At 44.3% G+C, this 13,800-nt stretch overlaps 2 protein-coding genes across 4 annotated transcripts in view; one reads left to right on the plus strand and one right to left on the minus strand.

The window, feature by feature from the left end:
• Positions 1-13,800, plus strand: part of TG (thyroglobulin) — a 272,056-nt gene that overhangs the window by 166,686 nt on the left and 91,570 nt on the right. The gene's annotated exons all lie outside the window — the stretch shown is intronic.
• SLA (Src like adaptor) overlaps positions 6,396-13,800 on the minus strand; it is a 66,442-nt gene continuing 59,037 nt past the window's right edge. For 2 of the 3 annotated variants that reach the window (XM_012507858.2, XM_003256221.4), the window contains 2 exons: positions 9,692-9,824; positions 6,396-8,402 (listed from right to left, as the gene is read on the minus strand). In XM_012507858.2, coding sequence (XP_012363312.1) covers positions 8,189-8,402; positions 9,692-9,824 — 347 coding nt within the window. In that variant the 3' untranslated portion in view covers positions 6,396-8,188. The remainder of the gene's footprint in view (positions 8,403-9,691; positions 9,825-13,800) is intronic. The other variant, XM_030795401.1, reaches the window with a different exon arrangement.

A 13,800-nucleotide genomic window follows, 5' to 3' on the forward strand; every position in this document is an offset into this window, starting at 1 on the left:
GCAATTCTTCTGGATGGCCTGAAGTGCAGGCTACGTGAGGAAGATGGTGATGGTGATGAGGAGGAGGATGATGGTGGTAATGATGATAACGATGATGGTGATGATACAGTGATGTTGAAAATGACAATAATTATGATGGAAAAAATAACCTGGTTGGCCATTGCATATACCCTGATATTTATTGATCTGTCATTGATTAGTTTCTAATTTTATGGCATATCCAATTTGTGCCAGATGTGCTGTGTGAGATGCTGAAAATGCCATGAAGAGTTATTCATAACCCAGTTCTTAGGAAGTTTGTCATTACTGGGGGTTAAGGGACAAATGCTTAAAGCAGATATTTACAAGAAGATCTTAGAGTAGCCCAAAGAGAAGGCCCCAGTCAAGCATAAGGGAAGGAGGGAGTTTGGATCAGCACATCCCTTGAGGGGAGTGTCTGAGCCAAATGCTGGATGCTGGGTAGGCATTTACCTAGAGACAAAGTCCTGGCAACAGGGAAAGCTGGGAGGACAGAGCCCTGGTGGGGCAGCAGTGTGGAGGCAGAGATGAGCCAGACTGCCCTGAACATCTTGGGTTTTATCCTGAGTTCATGGGGAGCCATCAGAGTGGTTTTGATTATTTATTTGTTTGCTTGTTTGTTTTGTTTTAGGATTTTAACCATCTTAAGTGTTCTGTTCATTGGGATTAAGTACATTCCCAATGTTGTGCAACCATTACTACTATCCATTGCCAGACCAGAACCTCTGTATCCATTAACACCCCCCATCTCCTCATTCTCTCAGTCCCTGGTAACCTCTACTCTACTTTCTGTCTCTATCCACTTGCCTGTTGTAGGTGCCTCATATTAGTGTAATCATGTAAGATTTGTCCTTATGTGTCTGGCTTATTTCACTTAGCCTAATGTCTTTAAGGTCCATCCATGTTGTAGCATGTGTCAGAATTTCTTTCCTTTTTATGGCTCCATAATATTCCATTGTGCAGAGGGACCACATTTTGTTTATCCACTCATCTGTTGATGGACATTTGAATTCTACCTTTTGCCTATTGTGAACAGTACTGCTGTGAATATGGGTGTGCCATCAGAAGGCCTTTAGGCAGGAAGGAAACGTGCTTAGAGCTGCCCTTCAAGACAACCTCTCTTAAAGCTCAGTGAAGAATGAATTTAAGAGGGGCAATGCTGGAGGCAGAGAAAGCAATTAGGATACTGTAAAGTTACTCAAGTTAAGGAAAGATGGAAAACAATTAACTGTACCTCAGCCTTGCCCAACCTTTTAGGAATCCAAGCTCTTTATCCTAGGAGAGTAGGAGAAGTGTCATTGTCTGGGTACAACTGATGCTAGATAGTATTGTCACCATTGCCAAAAGAAAGCGGTGTCACCTGCCACGCATCTCTCTCCATCAGCCACAGGAACCTTTCATGTTCCTTGGAGTCCATGCTCTGTTCTGGCTCATACAGGCAGTTTCCTTTGCATGGAACGGTTTTTCCCCATCCCCCTCTTTGCCTGCTCTACTTTTCCTTTAGAGAAGCCTTCCTGACTTTTCAGCCTAGAACTGAGCCCTCTTTATATGGCTTGTGCTGCCTGTATGTCTCCTATGCAGCATTCACCAGGATTTCCAACAGTAAGTAATTGCTCTTAGTGCCAAAGCTGCTGCCTCACAAGACTGCAAGCTCCAGCAGAGCAGGGGCTGGGTGTGCTTTGCTCTCCACGGGACCCCAAGCACCCCACACAGCACATCTTAGAGTCCGTGGATGTGCCATAATTATTTTGGGGCAGCAATGAGCAGATGACTGGGGGAGGGTTCAGCTGTTGCTCTCGGGGCCCGGGACCCACAGGATACACCAGCTCCCTCCCTTCCACCCCTTTCTTGTGAGTCTTGTCCTTTAATTCCAATTTTCTGCAATCTGTCCCTCTGAAGTTGATCCATCTCAGTGGCAGGAGAATTCAGCACAAACATCTTTCAATTCCTGGTGTTGAAAACAAACCATCCTGCGTTGAATTGATCCTGGAGAGATTTCTCCAGGGCCCTTTCAAAAACCAGACACTCATTAGGACCCAGAAGATGCCAAAAATACCTTCCAATGGGCTCAGAAAGCAGATTTTTCTTTTTGAGGGTTTAAGTGTTTGGGGAATTTCAAATACTAATCTGTTTTAACAAATGGCAGTGTATTTAAAAATAAACCCTTCCATCTGTTTTAGTCATTTGGAAGCAGCTTTTACAACTGCTCCCAGCAGTCCTTGGGATGCATGTGAAATTATTTGGAATTGAGAGAACTAAAATTCTTCAATATATTAGCAGTTCTTAAATGTGTTCTTTATCAACAGATGTTTGGGGAAATGAATATGAGTTGGCAGTTTATTCTGGGATAAAATCTTAAGTCTCTCTGCAAATCTTGGTGCCAGAACTGTTGAAACATTGGTCAAGGGAAACCCTGTGATGATAATGAATAACCTGTATTCATTCAGCACATTTGAGACCACAAAGCGCTTTCAGGGTCTTATCTCACAGATTCCTCACACTGATTGGCATGGGGACTTTATTTTATTTTTTCAATCTAGAGATAAGAACTTTGAGGCTCAGAGAGATTTAGTGACCTACCAAAGAACATACAGCAAGGAAGAAGCTGCGTTAAGGACTAGAACCTAAAGCCAAGTCCTGTGTTTCCCCACTCTATGATGCTGCCTCTCCAGGAATTTGGGACTCTTTTGGGGTCTCAAGGTGTAAGATAAGGAGCCAAAGCCTAAGGTCAGATAGGCCTGCATGAAGATCCTGGTCTTGGAGAAAACACTTCACCTTGCATTCTTCACCTATCAAATCAAATCAGTGTGATGAATTCTATTTCCCAGGGTCTTGAGATGTTATCAGGACTTATGGTTTGCAAAGTATCTTGCACAACATAGGAACTCAAGAAATCGAGCTCCTTCTTCCCTCTTCCCTTGCCAACGGAAGGCAACTCCAGACAGAAGTATGTCCTAGGGTATTCCACCCATCCTGGGGCCAGGCTAGAGGCTGAAGGATGACTTGTTGCAAACATGCATCCTGTGGCTCTGTCCCTGCACAGTCTTCAGACAGGGAAGGTCATGTCCTCTGTGGTATGATTCACAGACCCAGAAAACATTTCCCTTGCTGTTCTATGACAGCGCCCCAAGTCTGCCTTCCTCAGGGTGAACTCAGGAATCAGGAATAAGCCTCAAGCTAAATTTTCTGGTCTTTGTTTTTTACTCCATTCCTGCATGAATCCTGCATGAATCCTACACTCCAGGCTCACTAGCTATCACTCTTCTGAGGAAATGCCATGCTTCCTCCAGGCCTTTTTATCTCTGGTTTGTGTTCAGCATATCCAGTATCCACCTGGAAAGTTCCTGCTGTCCTTCAGGGCTCGGCTGAAATGAAGCCTCCAAGCCTTTCCTCATCTCTTGAAACAAAGGAAAGAATCTCACCTTAGTGAAAACACTTGTATGTAGCAATTCTTAGTAACTGTGCCTTATTTTACATGCTTATTATTTTTCTAACATCTCTCATTCCAATTCTACTATGACTAGGTGCTTGAAAACTTATATGAGTTTAATCCACTTAGTGTTTCCTTAACACTTAGCACAGCACTTGGTTCAGGGACAGTGCTGAGTTCCACTAAAGTGATGAGAGAGATGGTGGTTTGAACTCAGAACACTGTTCTCTATTGTTTTTGCAGTATATCTCACAGTGTGAGCATGCTGTGCTTGTCTATTCAGAATTCACCAAGATATTCACGAGTTTTGATGCTTCCACATATATTTTAGAATAAGCTTATTGAGGTTTTTGTCAAATTTTTTTGCTGGGAGTTTGAGTGACATAGACTTGGTCATTAATTTCAGAAAAAAATCGACATTGTAAGGATGCTAAGCCTTGCACTCATGAATCAGGTAAACACTGTAACCATGCACATAGTATTTTTGCCTGTTAGGTCTTTTTGTACAGTTTTGAACATGTTTTCATAAAAGTTTTGTGAAATCGTTGTGAGGTAAGTTCCTACACATGCCATCATTTGGTTAGTATTATCAATGCTGTCTTCTTTTCTATTGTATTTTCCAGTGTGAAAATACTAGTGTTATGAAATAAGTGGATTCAGCAATTTGCGGAGCTGTTTTGTCACGTCTAATGCTTTGCCTGTTGGTTTCTTTGGGTTTTCTATGAAGTTTCCTCATTATTCTGCAAACAATGGCGGGTTTATTTCTATACCTATTGAAGCAAAATGCTCAGTTGATATAAGAAGGAGACCCAGTACTAAAGCCGCTTAGTAGATAAAAAAAGTTCCCTTATTTTTTTTTCTTTCTTTCTCTCTCTCTCTCTCTCTCTCTCATAACATCTGCCAAGGTGGGCAGTCCAGGTGTCTCTGGATCACTCAGGGCTCTGGTTTCTTCTGGATATTTCTCTGCCATTTCTTAAGGCCTTCCTCATCTGTAAGGTTGAGTTTGGGCTGCCAGGGGTTCCAGATAGTAGGGAGGGGATGGAGAGGAAGGAGGACCACACCTGCCGTCTTAGGGCTTTGCTGGCAAGGGGCACACTCCCTCTTTAGGTATAGTTACAAGCAGAACTGCATTTGATTTGCTTTCATTCTCCACCACCTTTCTTGATCATGCTTGTTCATATTTTTATCACATTAGTCTACTTAAACAATGTTTTGCTTTTTAAAATCTTCTCTATGGCTGTGTTTTCAGGAGTCTATTTCACTTATGTCTTATTGTTATCTTCTACCTTCTTCCCGTTTCCTTGGTTATCTGTTGTTCCTTTAGCTTCTTAAGTTGAAAGTTAATCTCATTACTTTCATTCTTTGTTTCCTGATCAATTTATTTCAAGCAATAATTTACCCTCTATTTTATCAGCTACACCCACGAAATTTTGAAAAGTAGCAATATGTCATTTATTTACAATATTTTATTTGTTGCATTATTTTCTTCTTAACCTAAGGATTTTTTTTTAGACTTCAGATCCCTAGAATTTTTTAATTTTTATTCATCGTTTTAGAATTTGATTTCCAATTTTATTGCTTTATTATCATAGAGCATGAATTGGAAGATGCTGACTCTGAAATTTGTTAGTACTTTCTCTGTGACTTAATACATTATCCATTTGTTGGCAGAAAAGTTATATAGCGTTATCAAAATCTATCTACCTATTTATTTATTTACTTATCTTTACTTACTATATCAGTTTCTGAGATTCGTATATTAAAATCTCCAAATAAAATTATTGATTTATCTATTTGTCCCTGTTGCAGTTGCTTAATATATTCTGAAACTATATCATCCCATTAAGATAGGTTGCAATCATGATTTCTTCTTAATGTTTTGTTCCTTTTGCACATCTCTCTTTGCCATTATGTAATTTATTTTCACCTTAAATCCCATTTTGTCTCAAAATGCACCACAGGTTTTCCTTTTGTTCATTTTTGCATTAAAAGTTTTGCCCCTTTATTTTCAAACTTTGTGTGTCAATAGACAATACAATGCTGGAATTTTAAAAATTTGTCTTCCACACAGCATGATCTTTTAAACGTATCAGTGAAATGATCTTACCCCCTACTTGGATCCTTTCAATGGCTCCTCATGTCTCCTAGAATGGACCCTATGCCATCCCTTACCCTCTAGGGCCCTGCAGGACCTTCCTGATACCTCCTAAGCACACTCCCTCCTTCCCTAGCTCACTCGGTCTGGCCACCCTGCCTTCTTTTAGCTCCTTCAGCAAGCAGTCTTGCTCCTCCTGCCTGCAGGAATTGCCCCATTATTCCTGCTGACTCCATACACTTCCTAGATCTTTACATGGCTGTTTGCTGCTCATCTTTCAGGCCTCAGTCCAAACATTGCCTCTGCTTGGAGGCCTTTCCTAAGCCTGGACCTGAAGGATGCCCTGCCTGCTAGGTGACTGCTTGGAGCCTGCCCTCATCCTCATCACCATCATTACCAAGCATCTTGTTTATTTATGATGTCAAGCTCCGTGATATCAGAGACCTCATCTGGTTTTCATTGCGATAGCCCCAGTACCTGAGCAGTGTCTATTTAGTAGGTGTCCAGAAATATCTGTAGAAAGAAATTCTTGGAAGAATGAATAGCGCAGCTATCACAAGTAATGTGCAGAAAATCTAGGCAGGACGTTTTTATAACAATCGTTCAGAATTTGGTCTTTCCTTCAATCACTTAGGCCCATCTTCAAGTTTCATAAGACACCCCCCGGAGTCATACAATCTAGTTTTTCTTAAGGCCGCACCTAAAGAAGATGCTGAGCTGCTAACTGGCACCAGGTTTCTCTGGGTGATCTTTGCTCCTCTCTCTCTAGTTGTATGTTTATTTGAAAATTTGAAACCCACTGAGCTTCTGAATGAACCACCCATCCTCCTCAACCCAGAAACTCTTCCTATGTGCCAAGGGTTAAATATTTATTAGGTTTATTTTAATCAGGAATAAATACATGATTTAGCAAAGTGTAATGCTTCCCACTTAGAAATCCCTCTGGGTGCTCCCCAAACGTTCCAATCACATTCGTCACAACAGAAAACAACACATAAGATACTGTGCAGACATCTGGAGTTCAGGAGGGCACCCCGCCTTATGCGGGAAGTCAATGTCCACAGTGTTACATTCATTTCTCATACGTTGGCTGGTTCCTTTGAAATAGCCTTTTGGAATTGTTGGGGAAACCACAGATGTCTCCTTGTATAAACACACTAGAATCTATGATACAGAAAATCGTGTAACTGCACATACACATACCACTAGCACGATGAGCTCAGATGGATGGAATGCTTATGTGAGCAGACAGACAGGGAGAGATACTGCAAGCATGTTCCCCTCCTTCCCCAGGATCCCTTTGAAACAGGGAAACATGAGTCATAGATTCATCTGCAGCCCACTCTCTTCCTAGCAGGATTTGGATGGGAGCTTCTCCTTCTCTGGCTATACATTGTGTTTTCTCTCTTGTCTCTTAAAATTATGCATGACCTCATTAATCCACTTGGACTCCCCATCTTTCCTGGAGCTCAGCAGTTTTCCTCATATGGATGCCACACCCTTCTTAGAATAAAGTACCGGGTGAGTTAATTCTTTAGACTGTATCCATTTCTTTTTAAAAAAAATCCATCTATTCTTACCTACCCGATCCAGCCAGCCCTTCCACTCTGAAGAGCAGCTGGAAAATGAGCTCCTGAGTGTCCCTCACCTGTCTCCAATTCCATCCTAAGCCATGAGCTGATTTCTCTTTTTACACATTTGTTTATACATTTTTTTCCCTGTCTACACTGTGAACACCTCTGTTGGGGGTTGGGACTTATGCATTTTTTTTTTTGGCCTGCCTGACACCTTACACAGGACTTAATGCAATGCCTATTCAGGCAATAAATGAATACTTGATGCATTCATACAGGCAAGAATCCCAGCATCCCAGAGAAACTCTGTCTGCACTGCAAAGCCGTGGCTGCAGACATCAGGGAAGCCGGTGCAATTCTAGGCTGGCCCGCTCAATTTCCCTGCCAGCAGCCTTCCTCTCTGTCATTCTTCTGGCCCTCTGCAGAATCAGGGAGGCCATCTGACTTCCACCCACATGGCTTTGGTGCAGGAGCAGGCCAAAGGTATCTCCCAATTGAAGGCTAAGAAGTCCTTTGGGCTAATATTTAGTGTCACGAAGTTCCTTTAAAAAGAGAGGAAAGCATACCAGAAGTCCCTATGGATTAGTTAAAGTAGTTCCATTCAGGGCACCCATCTGCAAACCCAGACCTTCTGCCAGGACACAGCTTTTGTTTCCTCTCCCTCTCAGCCTTGCCCATACAGAAGTTCTCTCCAGTGACCTCGGAGTATAACTGTCTGGACAGGTCCAGTTCCTTGGAGAGCAGTCCTGGTGCCCTTTCATGTGAGAGTGGCTTTGTCCTTCCCATACACACGACGTGTGCATACACACATGCTGGGCTCTTCCAAGCATCGCCCGACATGTCATGATCCAATGTTTCGTGATGCCACAGCCCTGATCAGACACCAGGGAGGGGTTCCTTTGGTCACGATGTGGACAGAGAAGATGCGAATTTGAGTCTCCATGTGGCTTCTCTTGGCTTCTAAAATACGTGACGTTCCCGGGGATCAGGGAACCTCGCTTTTCGCAAGATCCCAGGCAATAGTTGGAACTTCTGTTCCTTTTGGGCATGAACCATTGTGTCTGTTCTTGGCTAGTCCTCAAAGTAAGGTGGTGATGAGAAGAATGAGCTCTTTCTCTTGCTGCCACCGTACATCAGGGAGACGCTTTTCTTCTTTCGATCAAAGGAGGTGTTTTCCTCACTGGTCAGGGACAGGTAAGAGGCAATGCTCTCTCGAAGGCCATAGCTGAAAAGGGACTCGTCTACCCCAAGCGGGTTCTCTGTTCCCTCGGGGTCCTCCTGCAGTCTATGGGCCAGAAGAAAAGGCAGTAGAGAAAGGGAAAAAAAGAGAGTCATAGAGAGAGGAGGGGATAAAGTCATAGAGAGAGGAGGGCAAGACAATGAGAACAGGAGGAAAAGAAAAACAAAAATCCTGGTGACTATTTCTCTAACGTATTATTATTTTTCTTTATTTTAAGATGGAGTCTCGCTCTGTTGCCCAGGCTGGAGCACAGTGGTGCAATCTCTGCTCACTGCAACTTCTGCCTCCCAGGCTCAAGCGATTCTCCCTCCTTAGCCTCCTGAGTAACTGGGATTACAAGCATCCACCACCACGCCCAGCTAATTTTTTGTAGTTTGAGTGGAGACAGGGTTTCACCATGCTGGCCAGGCTGGTCTCAAACTCCTGACCTCAGGTGATCTGCCCACCTCAGCCTCCCAAAGTGCTGGGGTTACAGGCGTGAGCCACCGTGCCTGGCCCTAACTTATTATTCTAATTATTACCCTAACCTATTACTCTAACTGCTCTAACTGCAATTATTCTAACCCATTATTTTAATTCTGGTTCTTACATTTGTGGGCTGTGTGATCTTGGACAAATCACTAAACCTGTCTGAACTGCTCTTTTCTTGGATGGCTGACACTTCCAACTGTAAATTTTAGTAAAAATTAATTGTTGTTATTTACAAGAAAGAGCAGTTTTCTTCATGTCTCGCATAATTTTGATCCTGATTTTCTTTGATTTGCCAATGGGATGTCTGGATTGATACTGAATTATTAAGATTACCCACCAATCCCAAACTACAGATATCCTTTAAAATTCACAGGCTGACAAAGGAATAAACAGAACAAATCCATGAAAGTTTTTTCTCTTAGAAAAAACAAAGAAGTCACTGTAGGATTCTGCTGATGTGTTTAAGCTTTGTGAGTGGGTTTTAAATAATGTTAAATTTACAGAGGATGTGTTACTTTCTAGGATCCTAACAATTAGAAAAGGGAAAGTGGTATATTTCAGCTAGAGTGTATACCACTAGCATAGAATAAGGACTCAGTAAATGTTTGCAGAAACAGGGGGAGCTGCCACACACCTCGTGAGGCCTGAAGCTGCCCCTGCACCCAGGGATTCCGTTGGTCTACACTTGTGTGGGGTGCTCACCCCCCAGTTTCAGCAGGGTTGGCTGACTCTGGCCACGGTTTTCATGTGCTCGGCACACATGCTGTTTGTGCTCACATGTTCACAGAGCACTTGCATGAACGCACGCATGCGCATGCACACACACACACACACACACACACACACACACACACCATACTTACCTGGACACTCTCCTCCAGTCCACAGTCTTCTGACGCAAGGTGACAGGTGAGCTGGAGGCCCTCACTGCCGGGGCAGCCGTGCTTTGTGTCAGGCAGGGCGTGGTGAGCACACAGCACAGGCCATCAGCCACCTCTGAGGAGGGAAGCAGACAGCTGGTCAGGGACCCTGAGGACGCCTCAGCCAGTGTGGGGTTCAGGCCTGAGACACCCTCCAGTGCAGCTCCCTAGCTGCTGCCATGGGGAACTGGGCCTGAGATTTCAAAGGTGCATGGTAGGTAGTGACAATGCTAAAAGTCATGCGCCCAGCTGTTTGAGAAATGTAAGCGTGCCCTGGTATACTCTGCACTTAGCCAGGCACGGGCAGAGAGAGAGGTTTAAGATCTAGTATCAACCAAGCTTGGGTTTGAATTTTAGCTTTGCCCCGATAGTAAATTACCAAGAACTTCTCTGAGCTTTCCTTTCCTCAATTGCAGAATGAAAGAAATGAGGCAACAAGTGAGTGCCTGCAGAAGCTGCAGCCTTCCAGGGTTTCCCTCAAATGCCTAATCCATTAACCTCACAGGGTGTGAGAATGGGGCTGCGTACAGCGCTGATCCCCGCAATTGTGCATTTAGAATGGCACAGGTGGACTAAATACATCTCTAGGAAGAAAGATAAAAGAAACAATGAAAGAAGGAAGGAAAGGAGGGAGGGAGCAGAGGAGGATTGAAAGAGGGCGGGCGAGGAGGAAAAGCAAAGGTGAGAGGGAGAAGGAGGAAGAGGAGGAGGTGAAAATAGCACAAAAAGTAGAAGACTCAGGAAGGGAGGGAAGAGAAAACAAAGATAAAGAGGGCAGAGAGAGAATGCAGACAAAGAATGAAGACAATCTCTCTTTCACTCTAGAAGCTCACGCACAAAAAGAATAAAAGTTAAATAAACCCGTTTCTTTTTTCTCTTGTATGAAAATCTCTGTATAAAATGTCTGACTCTCAGGATTCCCCATCTTTCCAGGCACATTATGATGTAGCTTCCGTCCCTTGGAAGGCTTCTCCCTAGCCCATGTTATCATGAGAAAGACTTGATTCTGCTGTACTCAGCCATCTTAGAGATTGAGGAAATTCTGCACAGTCTTATTCAGGCCGAAAACCCCAGTGCTTCTCCTGTGCCCCGGGAGGAGATGATGTGTTCAAGCGGGTGAGGTGGCACTGACCTCCGGCAGGACTAAGCCACCCCTGGCCCAGAGCCAATCCACCACCAGGTTTTCAAAAGCACATCACACCTCTGACAGGCCCCACTTCCCATTGGATTTATGGAGTGCTCTCTGGGGCATCCTTGCCAAAGAACAAAAGGCATTTGTAGCGGAAGAAGCATACTCAGCCTGTCACAGGGCGGGCAAGCCAGGGAAGACCTTGTTTCATGGTTTTCAGTCTGACTTCAACTGTGAACTCAAATGTCCACCCACACAGGTGCCCTTGGAGAAATGGGAGGTGAGACCATGAATTTAGAAGGAGATTTAATTGGATGGGAATCTGAAATAATGACCTGTCATGGGTTGGAAATGGAAACGACCTCCCAGGATATGAGGCAAGGAAGATGAAGTCAGATGCAAAGGCTGGAGAGATCAGCTGCAGTGGCAGGGGACACTCTGTGAGTGTCCTTCCTTAGACAGGTTAATACTCAGGGTGAAAAATACATTTTGACAAAGAGCAAAAGAACCACCACTCATAAGCACATACCATGAACCCAGCACTGAGCTAGCCTCGTCCCCTGGATCTCATTGAGGCCTTGATCAGCTTGTGGTCAGTTTTTTTTTTTTTTTTTTTTTTTTTTTTTTTTTTTTTTTTTTTTTTTTTTTTGAGGGAGTCTTGCTCTGTCGCCAGCCTGGAGTACAATGGTGCAATCTTGGCTCATTGCAACCTCCGCCTCCCAGGTTCAAGTGATTCTCCTGCCTCAGCCTCCCGAGTAGCTGGGATTACAGTTGCGTGCCACCACGCCTGGCTAATTTTTTGTATTTTTAGTAGAGATGGAGTTTCACCATGCTGGCCAGGATGGTCTCAATCTTCTGACCTCGTGATTCACCCACCTCGGCCTCCCAAAGTGCTGGGATTACAGGCGTGAGCCACCGCACCCTGCTGTCAGTGTTTTTATACCCATTTTGGGGAGGGTCAAACTGAGCATCCCAAGGTGAAGTAACTTACTCAGGGCCATAGAAATGTGGCCAAAATCAATCTTATTGACTCATTCTAAAAGCAACTCATTGCCTCTTAAATGAAGAAGAAAGACATCCTCCAGCTGTCTCTTGGGTTCAGACCCCGTGGTCTAATTCACCCCTGTCTACATGGCTCATCAGAATGCACACTCTTCTGCACCTTTAGGGTCCAACACCTCTATATTCAAGGGTTCCTAGACCCTCAAGGTCCCCAGCCCTTGATTTTCCCAGCTATATTTTAGAATTCGTCTATGCCCCATGAACTCTGTTCTCTCAGTAACCACCATGCGTGGTATACTTTAGGTGCCACATTTTTCACATGCATCATTTTTTTTAATTGGACTAGTGACAATCCTGTGAAGATTATTGCATTTTAATCCCCATGTCGTAAATAAAAAAATTGAGCCTCCAAGATGCCAAGTAATTTGCCTAAAGGCATCATGATAAAAATTATAAGCAAGCTGTTGCTAGATGTGTATTCAAACCCCTGGTGCACAATTCCTCTCATTCAGTGTCTTTCTTTCTTTTTTTTTTTTTTTTGTGAGACGGAGTCTTGCTCTGTCGCCCAGGCTGGAGTACAGTGGCACTATCTCAGCTCACTGCAACCTCTGCCTCTTGGGTTCAAGCGATTCCCCTGCCTCAGCCTTCCGCATAGTTGGGATTACAGGCACCCGCCACCATACCTGGCTAATTTTTGTATTTTTAGTACAGACGGGATTTCACCATGTTGGTCAGACTAGCCTCGAACTCCTGACCTCAGGCGATCCGCCCACCTCAGCCTCCCAAAGTGCTGGAATTACAGGCGTGACCCACCATGCCCGGCCCATTCTGTGTCTTTAGAATGAATCCAGTGGAGATAAAAGTGGCCATGTGGCTTCCACTTGGGGATTCTCAAGGGGCATAGGAAGCACTTCAGGTTTTTACCCTTTTCAGTTATTCACAGAGGTGAACAGATGACTGTAATCCATTGAGTGGTTCGATGACCAGGAACATACGGCGGGAAGGCGCCAGTGCTGCACTGGGGTGAGATATTTCCCAGGGTCAAGCAGCAGCAGGTAGATTTGGGTATTTCTGGCCTGGTAGCCTCATGGCCTCACGGTCCCTAGAAGCTTTGCTAGGATGGCATCCTTCTCATGTTTGCTTTTGTCTATGCAAAACTTATGGTCTCCACACCCCCTCCGATGGTTGTTATTAAAAGCCAAATACCACAACCAACCTTTTCTCATAACCAATATAAGTTGGCTGTTTCCAGGACTCCCTTCCTCTTTCATTTTTACCTGACTGCTAAGTTTTCGGATATCACAAGTAATATGTGTTATCATTTATTTTGCATCTGCTATGTGACAGGCTATGCTGAAAGCACTACATGAACGATTGTGTTTAATAATCACCTGCTAGGAGCCCATATTCACCCACCTCACATAAATGGGGACCCCAAGTTCTGAGGGGTAGCTGACCTTGCCCAAGGCCTCACAAGGTACAGATCTGAGCTTGGGCCTGCCTCTCCTGAACAGCCATTTTTGCCTCATGCCCCACTGCGTCTCGTGGGCCAGCTGTGATAACCAAAGCCCTGTGGACCCATTTCTCCTTGAAGTGCACTTTGCTTGCTCAGTTCAAGAGCCCACATACAAGAGAGTGCCAACAAAGTTGCCCCAGCATGTGAGGTCAAGCATCCTGAACCCAGAAGGGGGAAGATGCTGTCACAGCAAAAGCAACCTCTTCCTTTTCCTCCCTCCAATATGCAGAGGAAGTGGGGAGGACGGCAATGCTCTGCTGGGTAAAAGTGGCTGGCATTTAATGGGAGCTCACGGTTACGGGCCAGGCACCCTCCCCACTTTCCATGAACTAACTCTGTAGATCCTCACGGTGTCCTTGGGAGGGGGAACTACTAGTGTCTGCCTGGCACAGATGAAGAAAGTGA

Source organism: Nomascus leucogenys, chromosome 16 (assembly GCF_006542625.1).
Source record: "Nomascus leucogenys isolate Asia chromosome 16, Asia_NLE_v1, whole genome shotgun sequence".
NCBI classification, from domain to species: domain Eukaryota; kingdom Metazoa; phylum Chordata; class Mammalia; order Primates; family Hylobatidae; genus Nomascus; species Nomascus leucogenys.